Below are 24,886 nucleotides of genomic sequence, written 5' to 3' on the forward strand. Positions count from 1 at the left end.
AGGATGTCGGACTCATGCCCCACCAAGAAGGTGTTCGACAGCGATCGCCAGTTCCTCAAGAGGGGCAGAAGCACACAGCAAGCTCGAAAGCTGGATCAGGTGAAGCAAGACCTGTCAGAGATTAGATCTCTATATGGATGAGAAGCTGCAGTCAAGGACTGAGTTTCCAGGCAAATTATTGCTAACTGGACCATTTCACGACGATGTGCTATTTAGTGAACAGGCCAACTAGAGAGCGATTCACTTTCTCAAATTGTTATTCATTTCAAACGATGCGACGGACGATTAATGGTTTTCAGTGTTGGATTTTATTTACCAAATCGTTTCTTAAATATAGCCATCATCGAAGTCAGGCTATCGTTCGTATAGCTTATCTTAATATCCTTTGCCCAATGTAATTGCTCCTTGCTTTGTTTATCATTTTATTTATTTCTTTTCCTATGACTTTTAGTAGTCAACAGCGTTTTTTAAGCCTAGTGGAAGAATCACACCCGTGGGGGAAAAACAAAGTATGAGAATGGTAAATAAAAATCACGAGTAATATAATTTGAATAATGAAGCGTCGTACATATGCTCATTCAGGAATAGGAAGATATTATTACTAGCAAACTATACACATCTTATCTGTTAGCATCAAGTCAATCATCGGAAGCCATGCACAGAGTAGAAGCCATCACTAAACAGTACCAGTCTGAGCTGAATAGTCCTTCAGCAGCCAATAATAGCAGCCACGTCATTTCGTCTGAACTTCTCTATACAGGACAATTCGTATCCCCTCTGTCATAAGCATATGCATAATAATTCTATCGCGCTACATACTAAGCTTGGGATGCATTGATGAGGATTCCAAATTTAATCTTTCTTGCTTAGGTGTTTTTTGTTTGTTTGCTTGTATGGATGAAGACATTTTATAATCTACTAACACGAAACAACTAGTCCTGTATCAAACCTCAACCAGTACCGCAAATAAGCCCTATCCACAAGTCTGCTTCAGTAAAAAATGAATAAGACTGACCGATTCTATTCGCCAACGCACCCTTTTTAGCTAAACCTGCAAAGCATCTGCCTTGTACAGAAAGCGACCGTAGATAGTAATAAAGTTAATTTAAACAGTACACGTTAATGAAATGGTGAGCGTCATGAGCTTCGTAGTTTCGTGGCTTATCTAACTATGGTGGCATCCGTTTGAACGGTGAGGTGTGAGCCATGTAAAACTAATCATGAAGTGCTTGGAATTTCCTTTACTTACAATTAGGCTGTGGTTAAGAACATTCATTCCATGGTATTTGTTTTTTTCTCTATTTAATGCTTTCTATCATTGAGTCACACTTACACGCATTCGCACACTCACATACGCAAACACTCACACATGGACAATTCGATTGACTCTTACGTACACAGTTTACAATGGAATCAGTAGTTCATCCTTTATCCCCTCGCAGTTGTGGGGTGTGTAAGGATGAGTTAAGGAAATCTCATGTCACCCATATGGCGCAGCTGATGCAGGCTGCTTTGGGAGGCCGTTCGCTGGGGCGGTTGCCGCGGGTAGTAGAGATTATGCTGGGACGAAGAGCGGTGGGGATTCTGCTTGTAGATGCCTTCGGGCGGGGAGAACTTCCTTGGGCGTCTTTCGTCACTGTGTCGCCGACGTTTGTCGCTTTCGTCGGAAAATTTTCTACGATTAGTGTTTGCACCCTGTTGCAGGTCGACTGCCGTGCTGCTACTGCTGCACGCTTGGCTCATATGCTGAAGGCTCGTGCCGGCAGGATTATTGTTGGTGCTGCTACCGGCTGCTCCACTGTCATTGGAGAGGCGCTTGACGTGGCTGGTGTCGTAAACGTAGTAGCGATTGGTATGCTGATAGTCGGTGTCGTCTAGCATTTCATCATCGACAAACGTTCGATTATCTTCGTACCGCGACTTGTACCGTTCGTCATCCGACTTTCTGCGATCGCGGCGGTCCTCCGTTCGGTCCAGCTCAAAGTCAGCAGACCGTGGCTGTTTGACTGTAGTTTGCCCTTGTGCAACGTTTAGCAGCATGTCTTCGTACCCGTAACGCCCGTTGGCAATTTTCAGTGGTGCCTTACCGGTAGTCTTTGTCCACAGGGCCTCTTGTCCGTAAAGATCGAGCATAGGTTGAAACTGGCTCTGGCCGGTCAAATTGTGCGTCGAGCGTCTCCATCCTTCTTCGTAACGACGTCGCGTGTTCTCATCCTCGATTGCCTGCCGGCGCTGAGATTTGCTGCTCGAGCTTTCGCTCGAATCTTCACCAGACGTTCCAATGCCTAGGTCCTTATCTTCGCCGTACGCTTTATAGGGTGCACCGAGGAAGTTTTTACTACCGAACGCACCCGTCAATGCTAGCTGGGGATGGGAGATGCAATATGGATGCGGGTAGGTCTTTTCTACCGGTGATAGTTTGTGGTCGTCATCCGGTTGGTAGCCCGATGTACACGATCCCGGTCCAAATAGGGATAACAGAACAGGTAGCAAAAACAGACCATGCATTGCGCCGAAAAATATCACCAAAAATACCATTTTGAAGAACACCAGAAAGATGTAGCTATCGGCTAATAGTAAGGCCACCACGCCCAGAATCGTACTCAAGCTGCCCTGTACGATAGGCATGCCCAGGCTGTACAGTGCTTCGCGCACGCGCTCATCGGGTGTGCGTGCCTTCGAGGACATGTAGGTGTAGCAGATGTGTGCTGTGAAGTCCACCGAAAACCCGATGCACATGATCAGATTTATCATCGAGATCGAGTCGAGGTTCACGTCCCACAGCGCCATATAGCCAGCGACTCCCAGCTCGATCGATATGATAGAGAAGGCCACCCACAATGAGCAGAGGAAATTCGGGATGAAGATAAATGAGATCAGCATCATTATCAGTGCACCGACAATCATTGACTGTATTGACGTGGGTCGCACTAGCTCAAACTGATCGAAGAACACGAAGTACGGATGGAATACGGTGGCGTTCAAGGGGGAATCCTTGCATATTTGCCGTAAATCTTTTACCATAACCTTTTCGTGATTTGTATCAGTTATGTTCACTGCCTGTATCATAAACCGGGAGGCAAGTATTTTTGTACCAGCCTCGTTGAACTTGACATCTAGCGAGAAGGGGTTCGCCGGGAACAGCCAAATCTAAGGAAAAGATAAAACATTATTACCGTTTCAAACATGCAATTGATTGCTTCCCTTGGCATAGCTTACCTCTCGCAAAGCATCGATGAAAGCTTGCTCACTGTCCAAAGTAAGATTGAGATAGTCGTTATTGCGATCGACATACGAGATGAACGATCGCAGCCAGGATTCACTGTAGAGCGGTGAGGTGACATAAGAGGTGTTTTCGAGCGATTGCATCAAATCCTCAATCTGCATCTGCGTATGTGGATCGGAATAGTTGAGATCGCCCGTCACGATCACCTGTATGCGGTAGGGAAACTCTCGATAGTATTCATCCTCCAGGTCGAAGAACTTGACCGAGTACGAGTCAGCCTTGGACAGTTTTCTACGTTCCAGTCCTTCTTTGATCTTGGTCAATCCAAAGCAGGCGCCTCCTAAATAGGCGGCAAATATAACCAAAATTATGGTTTTTGTCCAGCCTTTGTTCAGTATCCGTGCCATCGTTTCGCGGAAAAATGCCATCAGTACATGCTCCCGATTATCGATAGGATTATCCGGATCGTCGCGGTTGATTCCACCTGTGTTCATTTTCCGATACAGCCACGATCGTTTTTCTGAAAGAATATAAACATTGAGACGAATTATTTAAATGATTCTAACATGATGCTCTGCCACTGCTCTAGACTGATGATTTTCTACTCCTAGGCGTAATATACCAAAGGTCATGTCGGCATTACTAGAATATTTCTAGAAGTTTATTAGAAGTTTATCGTAACTCTGTTCAAATTTGTGACATTTGTTGAACAACGTATGCAATCAGTAATGCTGTTAACATTAGAAAGTTACTCAAAAATGCCTATTTATTGTCAGCCCGTATATTTATTGGCGCTCTAGCACCAATCGAACAAGACATCGAATAAGAAAAGTATATAGAATTTGGCTGAACTTGTTCGTTCGAGATGTCTTACGGTTGTCCTCCATATAACTATATACGTTTGTTCGAGTCTGTGTGTCTTGTAGGCTGCCAGAGCACCGCCTTAGTTTTGGAAAAGGATTATAAAGTAGCCTTTACATAAACCTTCCCATCTACAGTCAGTAGCAATGTGGTGCTACTGTACAGCAAACAAAAATCAAATTTACATATGCTCATATGGTTACGACTACATTCAATTTTCAATTCTCAGATAAACCGTCTTAGTTGTAAGACATTGAGAAAATGAAATTTGGACGAAATCAAATCGACTTAGAAGTATTCCCTTTTACCCTACCATCGGAATGTCGCGTATGCCATTCCACAGTGGGCCAATACATCCCCGATGGTTTCCATTTTTTTCCCTCACTATCTTGCTTTCGTACCCCGTTCATTGCGAATATGTTCAAAAGAAACATGGCACGTTGGAACCTGCTGAAAAGTGTAGAGCTCGAAGAAGAGAGTGGATAGAGACGGGTTGGCGCGTGTTTTGAAAAGCGAAAATCATGCCGCATCCACCATCGCCACACCATCGCCCGTTGGGCAGGTCGTCCTCGTCCGGTGCACGTAACGTGTCTCCGACGCGCCGTGGGGCCTCCGATGGCAAATGACACACTTTCGTTGACCAGTGCAATGGTGTATTGGGCGCTGCTGTATGTGTGTCGTAAACAGTGTCTGTGCGTGTAACGCGAGGTAAAAGTGGTTTCTGGACAGTAAAGTCAAATGGTTGAAATTTGGTTGAAAATCCAAAGATACCATCGCCCGGGGCATTTCACCGAATCTCTCTCCAGTGTGTTTTTGGGGTTTTACTGTGCCGAAGGGTTTCAGTAACTCTTTTCTTTCTTTGGTGCCGATGGCCTCGGTCATGAAGATGTTCCAGAAATGCCTCTACCATATACATGCTAGCTTAATGCTTTTGACGAATTGTAAGCGTCAGCGTCAAATGATCGCGTGCTGAATGTTAGAAAGACTGCTCGAAGCAACTAATACTTTTCCTGTCACTTTAGATGGAAACAGCAACAACAAAAACGAAAGTATGGCTAATGTTTTCATTTCAATATTTTAATATTTTAAGCTTCATTGATCACAAAAACTAGAAGAGTAGCATATTCACGAAATAATAGTTGCAACAAAAGTGCATACAATTTGTTGCGACTTGTTGTGAACTGAATTGGAACTTGCTTTTGATGAGCCGGTGGCATTTCTTTTGCGATAATAATATACTTCAAAATAATCAAGTCAATGCACCTATGGGGTTCGCCATCTGCTGCCACAACCCCGGAAGTGGAACATCGTGGAAAATATGTTGCTTTGGTGCTTCTCACGTTTTCGAAAATCAAACCGTATCCAACTTAACGAATCATGGCAACCGAAGCCTACCTAGCACGCTTGAAGAAGTCACATCGATGTCGTACCAAATATGAAACCCTATTCACATCCTATCATCATCATCACCGCCATCGTTGTCGCCATCATTAATATACCAATAGCAACGATCCATAACTCATCAACGATGTTGCTGGACTGTTTTTAGTTCGCAAAAGCGCATGCGGCGATAGTCTACAATTGCACTCGGACTACCGGTACCATTTTGGCAGGCATGTTGACAATTTCCTGCATGGTTTGCTGCATCATCAACTGCAGTGCAGCCATCTGTAATGAAACGGTATTTAGCGCGTATTGGACTCGCACGGACTACCAGCTCTGGTCGGGATCAGGAAGGGAAAAAGCGAGCGAAATTGTGGCTGTGATTGCGCATGAATGAATGCACCAACTTGCCGCCTTAGCCCCGGAGAGCGTGTTGGTTGTTTCGTCAATGAAATATGGTCAATCTTCAGCTTTATGTTCAGTCGTCACGAAAGCAAGGCGTGAGCACAATGAAACTGGTCTGGTTTGCTGTATGGCTGACCATTTACTGGACCGGATATAGGAAAAATGGCAATACTATGGCATCCGGGGAGTACCGATTCCGGTTTGGCTCGTCGGACCACTTTTACAGAAGACCGGGTGGTATATGCAGCTAACCGTGTACACTTTGCAATTGATCACGGGCTCACTCGATCTACGCTTTCGTGCGGTTATTGACCGGCTTAATAGTTTAGGCACTATCTTGCTTAGCCTGATAAGTGTCGGCGTCGGCTGCCTTCAGCCGTGAAAGGTCACCCACATCCTCTGCCGTAGAAAGTCGTTCATTAATATTTTATGCGTCTGGTCACAGTTGTGCACAAAACTTTCACGCCACCGTGCTGATAGGAACGACACTATCAGGTTATCTCTTTTATTGACCTGAAATAAACGCGAAGTTTAGAGCTTTGGAGGCTGGGCTGACTTGGCATGAAAAGTAGAAGAAATGAAAGAGCAGTGCGCATCGAGAAATGTGTGCGTTTTCTTTAATACGGGCGTCATTTAGTAACAATTGGCAACAATGCCCTATTTGATGATATATTATCCCAGCAGACGTGGAACAAACTTGATAAAACTTACGATATGGTTGAAGTAAAATTCCTGAGAATCGGAAAAATTAATAAGCACATAATCAATCAATTTACGCAAAGGGAGACAATTTTCAGATTGGAAAGGAGAGCCAAATTCGAAACAGTCACACATGCGAGAGATCTATTCATAATAGTACATTACCGTAAGGATGGTAGAACATATTTCGCATCACAACGTGTACTGGCCGTGAGGGAGTGCTGCAATAGCAACAACCTCACCATTTGGCCTCGGCTGATGTTGCCAGCGGTGACAGTTTATTTGCGAAAGCATGAATTCACCCAAGCTGCACAACGTTGCACTGCGAGCATGATCCGATGTTGAAATAGCACGTGTTGGCCACTGACTTCCACACCGGAGGTTCTCTTCGGCTGCAAAGGTTATCGACCATCCGAATAATGTTCATCCGTTCGCAAAACAAGCGTGTTCTAGTGCTCGAGGCCCCTTGGTATCATGCAACGGCGTGGCTTACGGCTGGCCACCGCGCTATGTCATAAACCGTAAACGGTCGACCACGATATCTGAGGGACACACACCGCCTGCGCTCGTTGCTTATGACAACGTGCAGTTGTACATTGCGCACCTGTTCTGTTTATGGCCTAGGCGTTACCAGTGTCTCTGCGTCATTTTCAACCGTTTGGATCCTTTTACTACGCTTACGGTCAAAGTTGCTGAAGACTGGTTCGCCAACGGGTGGAAATGACCGTACATTAAATGGCTGGTAACATGTTTGCTGATCGAAACAAGGTGAATCTAGTGTGAGCAGAATGATCCACAGAATGATGTAATGAGCTACTACTGAATTCTTGTGGTAATTATGTACTGCTAGCGGCTTGTCACCGTCCTCCGAGAAAGGAGATAATGCTCAAATTAGCTTTAGTTTTCTCGAATTCAAAGCGTCTTTTTGAACGCCATATGTATATATGTATATTAGAAAGGTGGTAAAGATATTTCATATTTTTGGTCTGATTTGGACCATATAGCAAATTAGATTTTTTATATAAACTTTACAATATTTTGGCGTTTGATTCATCCAAATCTGATTGGTATGTTTTGTTTGTGAACTATCTACCATACCATATCAATCGATTAGAAATACTGAATAAGTATCAATCGAACATACCAATTCTGCATACAGTGAGTTTTCGTTTGCGACAATAATGAATAACCGCTAAATCGAGCGTTAAACCGATTGCATTTCGCACCGCCCTGCGGCAGTTGATGATCTGAGGTGTACAGGTTTTTTTTTCAGACTAGCCCCTGAACGCGCGTGGCCATGAGACGCGTAATCATGCCGCCTCGGTGTGGTAATTGCATTGAGTAAGTTTGTTCCAGTGAATTTAGTGAACGATTCGATTAATTTACAATTTCTGTTATACAAGTGCACTGAATCGCCATGTTGAATAACGTGCATCACACAAAGAACACAGAGCAAATGAACACATGCAGACGTAGAAAAGGAATAATGGGTTGTGACCCAGGTACTGCGGTTTGAAGCGTACATACTACCGAACCACGCATTGCTGCCTGGACAAAACCCAAGAGATAAGTTTCGCATATCCTCATCCTCATTCACCGCTGTAGGCAGGTATACACCCAAATGATTATACTTGACCCACTGGTCGAGTAACGAAATCAAGTAAGATCCTGATGAAGCCGTCCCATTGTTGAAACTGGGATCCGACCATCGTGGTTACATCTTCACGTAGTGTCAAATAGTGTGACATAACAGCACGTTGTTTCATCAGCGGCATCGAGCAGTCCCGTAGCGGTTCACGCACAAACACAGCTGGATCGTTTGGTTAGAGGCGAATGGGAAAAGGCAACAAACCCCTCGTCTCGTTGAGCACAGGTCTGAAAAGTTCAGGTCAGACGCAAAGCAATGCCAAACTTCATCGCCAGTCATTATTGAAATTTCAGTTTTTTGCTGTTATTATTTTTGTATGCGACGTGAAAGCTCTCTAACGAGTGTTCAGGTGTGCAATCAGTACTTTGTTTGAGATTTTCCTCGATAATGTATCGGGATTCCCGTAGATGGCCTACAAAAACCGACGTTACCAGGAAGGTGACATAAAACCTGGATAAATTGAGTACATAGGTAAGTGCAATAGCAATGTGAGTCTCTTACAGTAAAGTCTTATGTATTAAAAAAAACCCCTACGTAGCACTTACTTTCAAAAAACATTCATATACAGTTCATATCCATTGAAGCTAAGGGGTTAAAGGTTTATTCTTGAATTATAAAAACGACTCCGTAATTACTAGGAAGTAGATTGTTTGCTACTTTCTCGTCTTTCAACGAAATTGAAGAATCATATCTTAAAGCTCTGCGACAGTATGATCTCGTGATGATGGCCAACGGAGAGCAGATGAGTGTCCCATCATTTATGCCACGACAGCGGGTGTGGTTATCACAATGCAGATCATGTGTCGGCAATTACTCGTTTAAATTAATTATCATCTTTTATTGGATTATTACATGTTGCGCATCGAAGCGACGAAGCGGATTGTTTAGTTTGAAGACACTGTTTTATGCCGCGTGCCCTTGTAACGGTACTGGCTCCGATTGGGACGCCGATGAATCAACCGTAATCTAAAGCGTGCATTTGTAGGTACATATACACATTTATACATAAATTGTTGTCTCGCTACGCGATACCAGATCTTGTTTGTTTGGAGCGGTTTCTGGACGAATGAAGCAATGGAAAAGTGCTAGACTGAGTTAGCCGCAATGTCGCCGCGACGTATCGTAAATAATCTGATTTATTCAGCTAAATGATTCGCTTCCGTTAGCTCGAGTATGCTGCTTTACTGACCCGGCTACTGATCACCGGCAAGTGATGGTTGTTCTCGCAAGGCGTGGTTGATCTCGCGGTCGTGCGATCAAGTAAAGTAATCTTCTTCTCGAATGTGTACGTTTCATCCCGTAAGCTTGATATCAACGGTTTGTGATGTAGGATTAACGTTGGGTCGCGCTGGGCTGGGTGATTGGCTGTATGGGTAACACTTTGCTATCGCTCGGCTCCGCTAAATCCCACAGCGTATGGAACCTTGTTCGATTAAACCAGCGAACGCACTACCAGCAACTATTATATATGGACTCAGGTGTTCAAAGTGTCGTATGGCTTGCTTAAATTCGCTTCCGGATCGTACAAAGCAACCGGCAGTCAGTAGCAATTATAAAGCTCGCGAAACATACATGCGTAGACAATACACGGTGACTTCACTGAAGCTTTTCTCCAAGCTGATTTCCTTCATAGGGCCGCTTCCTTGATCGCGACCTTTTAGCAACAAATCGATGTTAGTATGCATCGATGAACGGAACTGAATGATAGCCGCCAGTTTCACGCTGGACATATCGTGTGTTTCACACCGCACCTGCTATTTTCGTTTCACACACAAGGACGGCATACGCTTGAGCGACAGATTGCATGTTGCACCACGCAACTAAAGATGAAACGAAGGGAGCCAGACAGTTTACTGACCCCAAATTGGTACACTCACACCATGTAGGTTCGAGGTGGTCAGCTGCTGGGCTTCTTCAAACTACTACGATTCGATCATCGATCCGTGGCGAGCGGACAGCGAACTGTGGCGTGAAAACGAGGGCAGTGGAGTGCACGAGCATCGCCACAATATTTTCACATTTTTCAAGCCCGTAACCTACACGAACATCCCTTCCTCCTGTCCACCTAACGGAACGCTCGTGGGCTTATGAAGGTGAAGGATCCCTATCGTGTGGTGTTTATAAACAATTCAAATTTATTGGATTTCTCTTATAGCTTACTTTTGATCGACGTTGGAAGAAAACTTGGAACCAAGGATGGATGATCTTTCATTGCGCATGTAATGAGTATGGATTTTTACGTCTATTTGTTGCATTCATTTGCTCGCATCAGTACTGATAAAATCAATCAATCGATATTTCATTTTTGAAGTATATATATCGTATAAAAATAACTTGAAATTTTTGTGCAAAGGCTTGTTTTGCTTATTAATCAACATTTTAAAAAGATGCAAAATGTAATAAAACTTACTTATAAATTATGATGCTCTCGTTAGCATTAAGATAACTTTGCAATGAATTGATGACGTTTTTTTTGTTAAATAGATCAGCAAATTAGTTACAGGCAATTTTCAATTTTCTTTTTCCCTTCTCACGTACAAGGTCTTTGTTGAAGTAAAGCAATTCTTAGGCGAACCTTGATTCGGTCACAGTACGGTAGGACTTAATTGAATGCTCCTCACATACAGACTCACTTGATGAAGTTTGTTCCGAGGCCGGTGATGATTTGGCGGTCGTTTCTTGGGAATTTCCTATTGGGCAATCAGTTCGATATGCATCGTACGAAAGGAATCGACCAGTCTGCCTCTGCCTTTGCTGGCAAAAATGAATTGAACTGAAAGCCGTTGCATAACCGCGACCTCAAAAACTGCGCACTACAGTCAAAAGATCAAATTGTTTTGCGGACCTTAACTTGAAGCAGGGAGAGCAAAAGTATGACATACTGTTCAACTTTCTTCACTTTTACAATTACATTCGGGGTTTTTCCCCCGGGAAAACGGGGTATAGTGGGATTGGTAAAGTTCGATAATCTGCTGGTCAGTGCTTGAGGATTTGGTGAGTGTCTACCACAGCCTTTAGATATGATTGAATCGTGCACATGAAAAGTTAATGAAAGAATTTTTATGAACATTTTTCTTTGAACACCTAACCTGATCTTTGTGGACATAAAATCAGATGAAATTATGGATTGCACTGTTATTCACTACATAACTGTTATCCCGTCTATTACTAAGCAGCAGGAAAAGAGAAAAACTGCATACCATCCTTGTAAAATAGAAAATAACAACAGTAACACAATTAATACTAAATGCTCTCATCATCAAGCAACCCCTTTTATCGAATCAGACGATTGTACATACATAATAAAAACCACGCCCATCGATGGTCAAACGGTAAATGGTTGCATGTTATCAGACGCTCCACTTCAAAGTAGTGCATTGCGTCAACCACATACAACGCTACTCGGCTTTCTGAAGAAGGTAAAGCAATGCATGGAACCACCATGACAGTTTCTAGATTAATCCAGCTTCAGCATACCTAAATGAAAGCGGTTTGCATCCACCAGAAAGCATCAACCAAAGCCGAGGTACAGTGGCAGTTGGCAGTCAAATCTTGGCTTCAAAAGAAACCGAGCAGCTCCTTAGGTGGTGTTTTGAAAATATGTGGGACGCTTTCTTCCACGAGATGCTTATCACGCTTTCAACCGTCACATCCCGGCGCTCGTTATCCAGTCCGTACCCAGGTCGGATCATTAACCAGTCATCTAATTGATCTAGACACGGTTGTCTAATAGAACTCGTCGCGCGATCGTTACCGCCTCCCCGTACGACGTCGACGCTTCGTTATGCCTCTCGTTAATTCTAATGCTTTGCTGGTTCCCTCAATAACTCCCCCACTTAATATCCAGGAACCGGGGTAGCAGCTCGTAGGTGCGGGCTGTCTTTCAAGGCGATCGTTTAAAACTGCCTCCGGTACCGGTAGGCACGACCGAAGAGCATAAATGACCATTGAGGATTGATTCATTGTTTGGAATGCATTTGGTCCAAACAGTGAAGGTCGATAGAAATAAAAGAGAGAAAAAAACAAGTCGGCCCCGGTAGACCATAAATTGTTATGGAATACATTGATAAAAAGAAATTTTGCGTGGGCTTAGCAGATTTTTCGAAAAACTGTTCTTGTCCACCGTTCGCTGTACCGTTGAAGGTAGCAGGCACTCGCTATGTCGGTTCTATTCGATGAAAGGTTCGACCGGTCCCGTGCCGGCTATTTACCGTTAGAAATCTGTTGCACTGGCGGCCAGTGCATGTGCACGGTGCGGTCAATACAGCAACGCGAAGTTGGATAAACTTTCTAGCAGTAAAGTGAACAGCAACGTGTGAGAAAACTAACATGGTCGTCTCATGGTTCAATCGATATCGAATGCACACATTTCATTGGCTGGTGCACGTACAACACATACGGAAGTGATGCAGGGCATCAAGAAATTGTGCTCTAATTCTTAGGATGGTTCATGATCGTCAGGTTAGGCTAATATATTGGAAGGATTTAAATCGTAAAAAGCAGCCAAATATATTATTTAAATACGTACATATACGTACAGCAGCATACATGCTTTGTATAAGAAATTCAATGCTGAAAGTACTTAAATTATTGAAATGAAATATGAACACTGTAAGCATTGCTGTAATGCGAGATTGAAAAAAGTACTGCAAATCGAGTAGCTTCACAATCAGATCAGAAGGCACGCTCTCGAGGTTTTAATCGGCACAGCGTATTGCAGGCTGATCTGTCGATCTCCGCGGTCGCGTGTATATTTGCGTGCCAACGATAAAACTTGGAATAATGGCAAGTAATTTCTCAACGAGGAACGTGGGATGTACACATCGCTGAATTTTACCAGCCAGGTCGTATAGAGTTGACCTAAGGAAATGGTTTCGGAGAGGATTATTTCCCTGTGATAATGCATCAGGCGTTAATTGGTTAACGATTGTACCTCGCAAATCATTGGCTAACAGCGCTAGAGAATGAATTCTGCCATATTAAGTGTTACGTATCATTTCCAACAAGGTGTATAGATAGCAAAGCTTACAAGTATTAGTATTGACATAAGTATTGGTGTAAACGGTGATAGTGTAGTAAGAAAGATAAGCGTAAGTGGGTAGAAGGTAGAGAAAAATATAAGTCACACTGTCGTATACCATGATCCTCCGACGTGATTGTTATCGTCCGAACTGCTCGCCGAAAAACCACGTAAAGATCATCATTTAAGAGGAAAGGAGGGACATTAAACATTGATTTATGCTACAACAACTTTCATTGAGTTTGATTCAACACGTATGTTGGCATTATTTTACGCCTCATTCAACGTTTACCGGTAAATGAGTAGTACGGTATGCAGTAGATAACGGTTATGATGAAACGTATACGATACGTTTACGGCGAAGGGTCTACCTACCTTTTATAGCAACCGATTCCGGCAGAACCTTGTATCCGAAGATGGCATGCAGATTTTTGAACTCGCAGTGTCCCGATACGGCCATACAGCCGGCGAAGAACGTAACATGCCAAAGGTAGGTAAAGCACACGGCAAATCCGCTATACGCACAGAAAATTTGAACCGATGGAAAGGGGCTGAGGATGCCAATCCAGAAGGAGATCATGTCGGTCAACGATGTGATAGTGATAGAGACGGCTGCTTCCGACATCATGTGACCCATGCGTTCTGGGACGGATAACTTTACGGACGTACGTCGCCAGGCGGCCAACATAACGAATGTGTCATCTATTCCGATACCTAAAATGAAGAAATAATTGATACATATTGTAAAATTGGAAGTTTTGGTTTTTATCGATTCACAGGGTTTCCCACGATTTATTGGTTGGTTCCCATTAATTTTTGGTCGTTTCCCAGAATTTTTTGGTCTAATTGTATTGATATCCAATCGGAAAATACCAATAAATTATGGGATCGAACCAACAATCTATAGGAATAAATCGTGGGAAACCCTGTAATACCATATTCATGTATGTCGATCCATATCGGCAACATATAATATTAGTTTATAAAAAAATCTAGTTAACAATACGTCTGATAAAAAAAGCTGTAATACACTCACACACACAAATGAAGTACATGCAGTGAACACGAATAACCGTGAGGGTGCAAGATGGATAATTGCAACCCACACATCATGCACAGCACTCCCCTACCCCCGACCAGCCGTACGTATGCAATTACATAATCATTTACTCACACGCGTGATGGTGTCAGCTGTTTCTACAAGGGAACTATTGAGGTCTAGAAGTGGACGATCGATACCGATCTACCTGCCAAAAATCGATCCCACTCTTGAAATACATTTTGAATGGTGCTGTAAAACTGAAGTTTCTATCTGTAGGCATTAGTGCAACAGCACCAAATTAACTTCTTATCATGTAGGGTGCAACTAATCAATCTTGCCTTAGCACAAGGTTACTCGTGATTTCATCATTCGTACGACCAGTGGCGTTTACCGTTCCACATATGTCTAATTGTTTACCCACGGCTAAATTTAGCGACAGATAAATCATGTGGTAAGTGAGGCGGATCTATTGGATTTGAGCTAAAATTGGCTTAGTTTGCTGTGTGGCCATCGTAGGATAGCATATTTCCACAGGTACGCGAAAGAAACCAAATAATTGCTACCTCTGGTCCTCTCGAGTACTTGAGTGAGGATAATTTATTGGCGGTTGCGATTGACATAAGATGACTAATTATGTTTGTTTCAGTCTTTTTAATATTTAATAACATACCCACTGGAGATTCTGTTAGCCGTTATTTTCAATATGCCGAATGAATATTTTACAACAATATTGTTAATGTGTTATACTCAACAGTAAGAATGTAAACAAAGAGTACGATTTACATTGAGTTATTTGTCCTTCAATGCATCCTTCGTTGGAATTGCATCCGGGTTATAAAGCTAATCAGACCATGATGTCTAACTCATGCAGCTAAAAGGATCGTTAATTTAAATGCGGATGTGTGGTACAACAACTTCCCCAACCTTAGGGTTAGAAGCAGTGTTGTTATCGTTCAAATGGTGTGTAGTAAGCTAGTCTTTCGTTAAGAATGCACTACAGGCTTCTTCTAGCGCTTGAAGGTTTTGTTAATTAAGCTTCAAATTTGTTCGCACATATTGTACAGACGCAAGTCGACCTTGTATGAATTTGTACTATCTTTAGCACCATTTCTGGTTTCGCCTCAATTGTTTCAAAGTAACTTCATTTACACTATTTACACACACGTGAAATATTTTGAAGTGAAGTGAAGAATCCTTTTGTCTATTTACCACACAACGAACTGTTTCCTCTATTCAGTACAGCAGGAGGACCCCACAGTCACAAGGACACCTTCTGTGACCTAGATTGGGCTTGCGAATATGCGCAACAATTTATCAAACAATAACCACAACGACGGACGGCATACGATTTGATTGTGGCAAATTTGGCTTCTAGTACCATATATCATGTTGTGTTAAGAAATGTTGCTGAGATTGCGGTGATCATGAGCATATAAGCGGCAACAACCCTTTGCCACAATTGGAACATCATTCACTACCAATTGCAACAAAAGATAGGCGTCTGCACAGTACGCGTTTGTTAGGCATCAGTATGAGCCAAAAGGGTGTTGTGGTTATCTGGGCTGTATCTTTATGATATTAACATTGCTTTTAAAGAGGCATAGTGAAGTAAGTTTCAATAATCTTTGCAATTTTACGACCGAAATATGATAGTGCCAAGAAGTATAGTGTAGTGTTGTCAAACTTAATACATGTTTCGATGATGCATTGATTAATACGTAAACTATTTTGAAGTTCTTGGTTCACATATTTGTTCGTACATAAAGTGTTATTGCCGGGAAGGTTACAAATACGACGGGTGTATTTTAATAGATTCGCACATTAAGTACAAACAATAGGGATCGATTGTGTTTTTATTCGTTGCACATTAGCAAGTTTATGTTATTATATTGTTCAGGAAAAGACTTCACCAGTTCCAAATCAGCCATCACACTTGGACCAGAAATGGTGATCTATTTGTACATTACATTTAAAAAAAACCATCCCGCCAGCAGGACCCCCAGTCAAGGGAGTTAGCTCGCAAATGCACTTATGCTTGCATTCATAGTTTGCGGCGCACCTTCGGTGACCGTAAATTGCCTGCAATTGAGTGCATCGGTCATGTTGATTGTTGAACTATCTCATACGCTCGCACCCACTGTTCGCAACGAAAGCCTTCCAAGCGCCTGGCAGTGTTTCTTTTAGTCTTACACTGCTCACTGGCACTTATCTTTCGGCATCATTGGCAAATACCATAGAGTTTGGTAATTGTATACGTATTTCTTTTCTCGAGTGGCAATAAGTTATGTAACTGACATTGTGTGCTATGTATCTCGTGGGCACCCTATCGAAATGGGAGTTTTTCCTCACATGTTTAATTGGCATGCTGGTTGGTTGATTTCTTTTTGGTTCATTTCACTCTTCCATGCTTTTTTACGAAGCTTTTATTTTTCGTGTGTCTACGTCTGTACGTGTGTATGAACTATGTATGTATGTATATACAGTGGTGTTCGTAATGTATTGAGATATCATTGCATGCGCAAGATGAGCAAACCAATTCAAAAATGATCGGTACAGACAAGGCAGGCAATATTACGGTAATAGTGAGTATTTATAAAACGGGTACTGTTTGCGTTCGTCTCGTGCATGATAGAGAAAAGAAAGCAGAAAAGCGCATAAAAGTAACAGAAAAGAAATAAAAACAAAATAGCTTCCGGACAGTTTCCGGCACGCGGCGCAACAAACGTGTGATAGCAAAAGGAATTTTTTTTAGATTGATATGAATTGCTACGCGTGAAAATCTGATCGTTATGAGAGGAGTGTTACCCAATCTAAAATCATAACGCAATATTGGACCATAGTTTAGTGAACCAGGAAGGATGAGTAATGGTTTTACTACCAGAAACAATTAATGATAACAATAATATCGAATCGATTTAGGAAATGGAGTTGTTTCCACAATCAAAACGAGAGTATGTTTCGTAAACATAGGGAAAAGTTTGGGCCGAACACCATTAAACAAAATTGAAAATTTATACTATATGTATAGTTATACAAGCGAATGTACGGTTTTATCGTCTAAAAGAATAGTCACCTGCTAGTAAACAATAAAAAAATCACTTCGACGACCACGGTTTGTTTGTATTGATACACAAACAACCAACCATGAATGGTTAGTATGATGCACCTTGTAATAGGTTACTTGCCTACTTAAACGGTAATTAGTATTCTAGTCATATGCTATGAGAATTACTGTGTTGTTGTCTCACGATCACGGCACAGCGCGCCTTATATTGGTGAGCATTGTAAGCATGACAGAGAGAAAAGTTTGACCGTTTGAGGTGACATTGTTTGGGGGAAGGTTTTTATAGCCGACCCAATGTCGCCCTGCAGATGATGCTATTGGTAGTACTCATGGTCGTAATGCCATAATCACATTAAGTACAGTTGAACGATGAGTAAAGCTTTGTGCGAATAGCAATCAATTATTGAATAGAGCTAGTTTTCGTGGTGTGGATTGATTGTGCAAATTTGATATTTTTATCTCATATTACCGTCAGAAATATGTATTTCACTGACTGTCAACTGAAATCTATAGCTTATACAAAGATAGCCTGTATATTTTGTCTTTCTTACATAATATGGCATCAATTACGGGCGAATTATATTGACTGCCATTGGGTGTTAGAGTAACGCCATCAAACGGGGACTGTTAACCGAGTCGTTCAAGCTAGCTGTACTCTTCGCATACATGATGCGTGAATGGGTTACGATTTTGGACAGACAATTGTTCCTCCGTACGCTACACACAGGTGCAATTAGAGCAATGTAGCAAGACTTACCAATCATAAGAAACGGTGCCGCCAAATTGATTCCGATGAACTCAATGCCCAGATACATGGCCAAACCGAAAGCGGCAGACGTTGCCATCACAGCCGATACGTTACCCATCAGTCCGAGCCACGGTTTGGATCGCACTACGTCACCCATCATGCAGGTCACAACGCTGTTGGTTAAAAGTGAAACAAGTTACGAAATAATCAATAAAAAAATAGTGAAAATTGCATCTTCACAGATGGCTACTTTATTACTACAAAAATGTCGATCTTCCTTACCTGAATGCTATCATCAAGACGAAAGTAGAGCTAAAGTACGGAACAACTGTTCGCGTATTTCTCTCTAGCTCGTGATCCAGAGTGCGTGATGCGAAACGTGCAACAGAAATGTATTTGAAGACTCCATGGTCTTCGGCATAACCAACAGCCTCCAGAAACGCTTCTTCCCAAGCCGCTCCTCGAGCATCCTGTCGTTTGGAGTCGGCCGTAACAAAGTACACTAACTGCAGTGATGGCACTGAAACGATCAGATTGTCTTCTGATACCTGCGTTCCCCCGAAGAATACTGGAAAGACGTGAGCATCCCACGTCACGGGGTTGAACATTACTGGGAAAGTTAGGTTTAGATCGCCAGCTTCAACCTGTTGAAAAGATGATATTATTGTTTGATTCATGGTTATTGTTTGTCACTTTTTGTTGTGTTCTTGGTTCTAGTGTAAAACATGCATCTTACCTCGTCGATTATTTTGTCCAAGTTTAGTATATCGTTCGTAAAGCATTCATTTTCCCAACGAGCACAAGCTTCACGGTACGTGAATGATTCACCGTCGTACTGCACTGTAGCATTCTGTATAATTCCATCCAACAGTCGTAACTCCTGCCAAACTTCGCTTCGTAAGAGATTTTTGTTGTGTTCGTCCTTCGAAATGACAATTACTCGACCGAACCTCCCTACAGGGAAAGGTAAAATGAATGAACGAATATCAGCATGAGACTAGCTGTAATGACAATGTTCTGCTCTATTTCGACATTTGAAGCAAGGTTTTGTGACTGGCTTTAAATTCCCAATTTCCTTCCCCAAGGGTAAAATTTGATTGCTTTTTGTTTTGCCTGCATGGAATGCAAAAGTTGTATCACGCTGTAATATTGAGAGAGACATTTTCGATTCCGTTTCCGTTTCGATTGTATCATATTGTGCTTTTTTCACCTCGTTTTGTATGGTCGTGGAACCTTGTTTAGCGAATGAGCATCACATACTACGATCAGCCATAAATATTGCCTATTGTACATGTATATGCATGTAGTCTTTTGTTAGAGCAAGTAAGCATATAATATATTGACTGAAAAAATCGATCATAAAAGAGAGCTTATATACTCCTTGCCTCAGTTTCCTGGTTTACTAATCGATCATCGGTATCTATAACGGAATCTACATATTTCAGCAACACGCGCAAGTCTATTAGTCGACTACTAATAACTGCTAATCTTGTGAAATTTTGCCTCTAGAACAATTACTAAAGTTATAGTAGTAGTATTACAGAAAAAAAAAACTTTTACTTCTTAGCTTTCGAACAAACAAATTTACTAAATGTCAAGTACAATTGTACCACTATACTTGCACGACTTTGTTCAAAGTTGTTTAAATAAGATTTGATATCTTTGGCATTTGCTATTTTATTCAAAACTGTTTTCCTGCTAGACTTAAATCATGAATCAAAGATATCATCACTTGGTTAAAATTATTGTCATTACAAAATAAAACTAATGTTTTATTAGAAGTATAGAAATTCCTTTTTGACCATTCAGATACATTATATAGTATCTGAATGAAGTTTTGACATTACAAAAATGTTATGTGGAATGCGTAGCTGAATTACTTGCCTACTGACCAAAATGTCTTTAAACCTGATACTCATGATAATCAAATAACTTATCACAACGATTAGTGCATGTGTTCATAATCTGAAATAACTTGCCGGATCTATTTGTGTATTGTCCGATGCACTATCAAATTTACACGTGACTTCATCCATGCAAAAACTGATACTAAATTTGATCTACAATAATTGCTCTCGGTTGTAAAACAATGCTAGTATCTCCTCACTGCAAAGGAGATGTAGCGTATCGTTGCTTTCTGTGAGCTACTGAGACAGCACGCCTAGCGGATCGAACAAAAACAAAAACACCTGTGGGATTTATCGTAGGGATAAATAATGATTTACAGTTTTCCTATTTACGTCATTCATCATCACATTCATCAGTGCAAACACGTGCGGTATGTGCGGATAATTTTTGATTCTAACAATCTCAGCAACGATTATGAACAATGCCGAGTTCCTTTTAGGAATGTGCATTTTTTGTGAGAATGGAAATTCAAAACGATTTTCAATATTATGAACACTAATATGATTTTACCATCCTGCAATATCGAGCAACAAAATCAATCTAGAATTTTGTATTTACACAAATAAACAAAAGCTGTATGCTTTACAATAGTATTCTTCAAACGATTTTTTCGCCTTTTGCATTTCCCGACTCAGCAAAACAAACGACTTTGTCGCTAAAAATTAAAGCGACGAACCCCGATTCATTATTTTACTACTTGGTGTTACGACCTACTGCGGTCATACTAACCATCACATATGAAGGTTTAATTATAAAGACTTTTCATGACAACGCAACTTAATTTGTAGTGTTTGCTATTGGATGACGGGTGGGAATCGAACTCATCCGGCCATGTAAGAATTTACGCGTCTTTTGAGCTGATTGCTAAGAATGTTTTATACAGGATTTTTTGTATCTCGCCCTTACAGATAGATGATCAAGCAGCAACCGACTACTTATTGATACAATGCTTTTAAACGTCCTATCATGTATGAGAGATAGAAAAATACTTTTTTATCATCACTGAAACATACTTAAGATATATAAAATATACAGGATATCGTGTAGAGTAATCTAGCAACAAATTCGAAATTATTTGAATCCATATTACGGTCCATATTACATGCAATCAGCCCACCAAAGTGTTGATCGCAGAAGTACTAGTTGACGAAACTGCTCCATCCCTTGATAGGAACAAACTAAAGCCAGTTTTAACATGCCCGTTAGTTAGAGTCGATTGGTTGGAAATGAAAGTAGTCAAGATATGACCTAGCGGCACTGACAATCATATACTGAAAAGTAGAACTGACTCAAAGGACAGCATGCAAAACCGGTATAATTGCCCTGCATGCTACTAAGTTTCCTGCCGATATTATAACTGCACTTGTTTTCATCCTTACCCGGGCGAGTAATTCTTCCAACGTTGAAACGGTGCGTATAGTTGACCTTGAAGTAGCTTTCAACGATGGCACGTTCTGATTTGCCCTCCCCTCGGACTGGTGAGAACAAATATTCTGGATCGATTTCGTATTTTATTTGTTGAAAGCTGGAATCCATGAAGCGAACAAAAGACAAATATCGGTAAACAAATGCATGATATGAGAAAATATGTACCACATTGTAACGATAATGTTTAAGTTTGGCCGTAACCTAGCACCTTGGTAAACTAACTAGGAAATTTGTTAAATCATGCACCATAAAACTAGACGTTAAAGTTACATAAAGATAATTACGAATCAAAAATTTCATGAAGTACAATCATCCTTAAAGTAATAGTCGTGTTAGTAGCAATAGTTTTCTATTCTAATGAGGGGCTAGTTATATTGCAACTTTTTTTTCGGGATAAGGTGTAGCCAATAGAGAAAAAAATGAATAGACTTAGCTAACGATCTTGTAAACTGTGTAAATTTACTTTACTATCATTTTATTTATATAAATTTAGTACATCAGTAAGCATAACATATCAATTTATGTGTGTTCCAGTTGTTTTATATTTTGCCCAAAGCTTAAAAAAATTAACATCTCAAAAATTGATAAAAAATTGAATTTGATTTAAACCGTTTAATCACATGATATCATCCTATTTGATAAAATAATATCTTCATTAAAATGGTTACCAAATTATTGTTTTATTTTGTAATGTGGAATGTGTGGCCATGCAGAAATGCCGCAAATTATGCCGATTTTAACTACATCTACTTACCCAGTCATACACAGAAGTGCTAGTAAAACAGGTACTATAAGAAAGTAGCCCGGATGCCTTCCGATGAAGAGACCCAGCTTAAAGAAGGATTTGTTTAACGCATTGTCCACACAAGAAATGCCGCAAGTCATCTGTAAGAGAGAAAATTACATTAAAGTAAAAGAGAGACTCAATACATGTGTACATATAAAAACAAATGAAGTGAAAAGGGTAATCGAACTCATCAATCTTTTCAGCTAATGATGCATTAAAGACGTGACGCACACGCACCCAGTCAAACAATCGGTAAACGTGGATACGTTTTTACACTCTTAACCGAAGCAACCTAACTTGTCCAAGCAAAGTAGGGTGGAACAAAATGAGCGTACTCCACATTGAAAGTACCCTAAAGCGAAGTTGGTCTGCTGCGTGTATGTTGAAATGCTGGACGAACATAAACATTGTGAAAAGCTATGATTTTCTCATTTGATTATACCGACCGTATACCTCTACTGTTAATTGTACAACGTAAATGCCCTAACTGCACAACGAAACCAAACTTTCCATTTCCATGGTATGCTTTGTACCGACCATGCCGAAGTTCTTTGACTGCAAACGAAAGGGAAAATCTCAACCAAGTTAATTTCCCACTATTTGCACGATTTGAATAGTTATGTTAGGGCCATGGTCGACTGCTGGTACTGCAAGATAAGGTTATTGAGATCATGAATGCTTGCTTTGACCTCCTGGTTTTCAATGAGCTACGAGCAAAGAAGCAAAGAAGTGTTTAACAAGCGTAGAAGTTATCACATGTTCAACTAAACAATAGTCAACGAACAACAAGTTTATGTTAATATGTTTTCAAAGTAGGTTTTGTGAATGTGTCAAAACCCAACGTCATTGTCACTCAATATTTCTAAATACGAGTCATTTTCATACAATGTTTATGAAATGCAAGCACTTCAAGCAACGGACTACATGATGTGTCCATATGTTTCAAGATATGGAATCTGAAGGCAACTGTACAAACAGTCTTTTTGTTTTAATTATTCTGCATGTTTTCTGCCATCAGCATTAAACTCATTTAATTTGTCAACCCAAGTCTTCTTTTTTGATAATAAAAACATAATTACATTACTCCTAAGCTGTAAACAGTCGGACATTGCGCAGTATAAGTGGCATAAAGCTACCCAAACCACTGGGTAGCAAACAATAGTGCACACAATCACGCAAAAAACATAGCACATCCGACATTGACCCACTTTGCTTGATGATAATCTAATGGGAAAGCTTAATGTCATGTGACTGATCTGAGTGTAATGTAAGTTACTTTAATTATGTGCGACCAACGGACGAACATGATTAAAACATCCGTTTTGATATTGCTGAGGTGAGAAGTTTGTACCTGCGCTTGAATGTTTATGTTGTTATCCGAGAAAGTCTAATGCTAATTATGAACCGATTTTTATCCGACATTGAACATTGGTAATGACAGCATTGAGGAGTTTCAAGCTTAAGGTTTCTTGAAGCAGAAGGTGTCCGGATCAACATATCCGTTTCACTTTCTATCAACTGGACAGGAAATCGATAGGCATTTTTTGCGTTGAATGTCTTCCAACATAAACGTGTTTGCTTGCTATGTAAGACGTAGCAACCGGCTCGCAGAGGTCGACAATCCGTGGCGATCGAGAGAAAGGAAGCTAGACTAGCAGATGTGTTTGTAACTTGGTCAGTTTAGTGATCTTAAAATTGGAAAATGTTGCATATTTTAGTATCATTTATACGTTTACAACGCGAGTGATTACTTATTGTGTAGACTGAACGTATCATTTTATAGAGGTAAGAAATATTAGTTGAAGCGATTTACAGTGTTTGTATATGAACTATTGTTACGACTGGTAATAATTTATATTAAAAGAGCTTCATTTCAGACCCATTTCAATTATCGTTTACTTATTTCGGTGAAGATTTTAAAAATTGAGCTGGTTTCACTCGCATTAGTTTTTACTACTGCGTTGGTTATTGCCGGCCTTTCGTGACCCTGATTAGTAACCTTTACCGAACTGACCCTTTTTTTGGTAAGCTAGCTGTCTGTTTTGACTGTTATGTTTTTGTTCTTTTCTATTCCAACAGTTTATATCTATCACTCTTCTTTCAAAGCTATTTCCTGATGTCTTATCCTAAATTTTCTTCGTAACTATTTCAACTATTCATCTGGGATTTCGTTTTCCATATCATATATTTTTTTCAATAAAATTTCTGAAATATAACATAATAATAAAACAACGTTTAATTCCCCTAAAAATGAATTACAGTAAAGTTGCAAGTTAAATAATAACATAATATATCGCAGAACGAACATAACTGGCACCTTACAATCTTTTTTTTTAATTGGTTTTCCGCAACGATTATTCAGAGTAAAATCACAGCAACTCAAATTAAGTGTACAAATGCAATTCACTAATTTTTTTACGTCACTTTAAAATTGTTCATGCCAGTAAGATTACTATCAGCAACAATATCAGTGTTGTTTATTAGTTTTCTTATTTTCTTACAAAGGGTAAGTCAACAAATTTTGTATACATAAGATGTCTGACCTATTTTTAAATATTCTCAAGGAGTCAGGAGGTATCGAAGCAGTCTATACCGGGTACTATGAAATCGATAAATCAACACCATACTCTAACCAATAAGTTTATTTTTAATAAAATTGAAAAAAAG

At 40.6% G+C, this 24,886-nt stretch overlaps 1 protein-coding gene across 3 annotated transcripts in view; it reads right to left on the bottom strand.

Moving 5' to 3' along the window:
* Window positions 1-285: 285 nt before the first annotated feature.
* The window catches only part of LOC120955810 (patched domain-containing protein 3), a 35,571-nt gene continuing 10,970 nt past the window's right edge, over window positions 286-24,886 (bottom strand). For all 3 annotated transcript variants that reach the window (XM_040376991.2, XM_040376988.2, XM_040376989.2), the window contains 8 exons: window positions 22,187-22,317; window positions 21,384-21,529; window positions 18,833-19,050; window positions 18,379-18,740; window positions 18,106-18,269; window positions 13,618-13,956; window positions 3,220-3,746; window positions 286-3,150 (listed from right to left, as the gene is read on the bottom strand). In XM_040376991.2, coding sequence (XP_040232925.1) covers window positions 1,465-3,150; window positions 3,220-3,746; window positions 13,618-13,956; window positions 18,106-18,269; window positions 18,379-18,740; window positions 18,833-19,050; window positions 21,384-21,529; window positions 22,187-22,317 — 3,573 coding nt within the window. In that variant the 3' untranslated portion in view covers window positions 286-1,464. The remainder of the gene's footprint in view (window positions 3,151-3,219; window positions 3,747-13,617; window positions 13,957-18,105; window positions 18,270-18,378; window positions 18,741-18,832; window positions 19,051-21,383; window positions 21,530-22,186; window positions 22,318-24,886) is intronic.

The sequence above is a fragment of the Anopheles coluzzii genome, chromosome 3 (genome assembly GCF_943734685.1).
Source record: "Anopheles coluzzii chromosome 3, AcolN3, whole genome shotgun sequence".
Lineage (NCBI taxonomy): Eukaryota > Metazoa > Arthropoda > Insecta > Diptera > Culicidae > Anopheles > Anopheles coluzzii.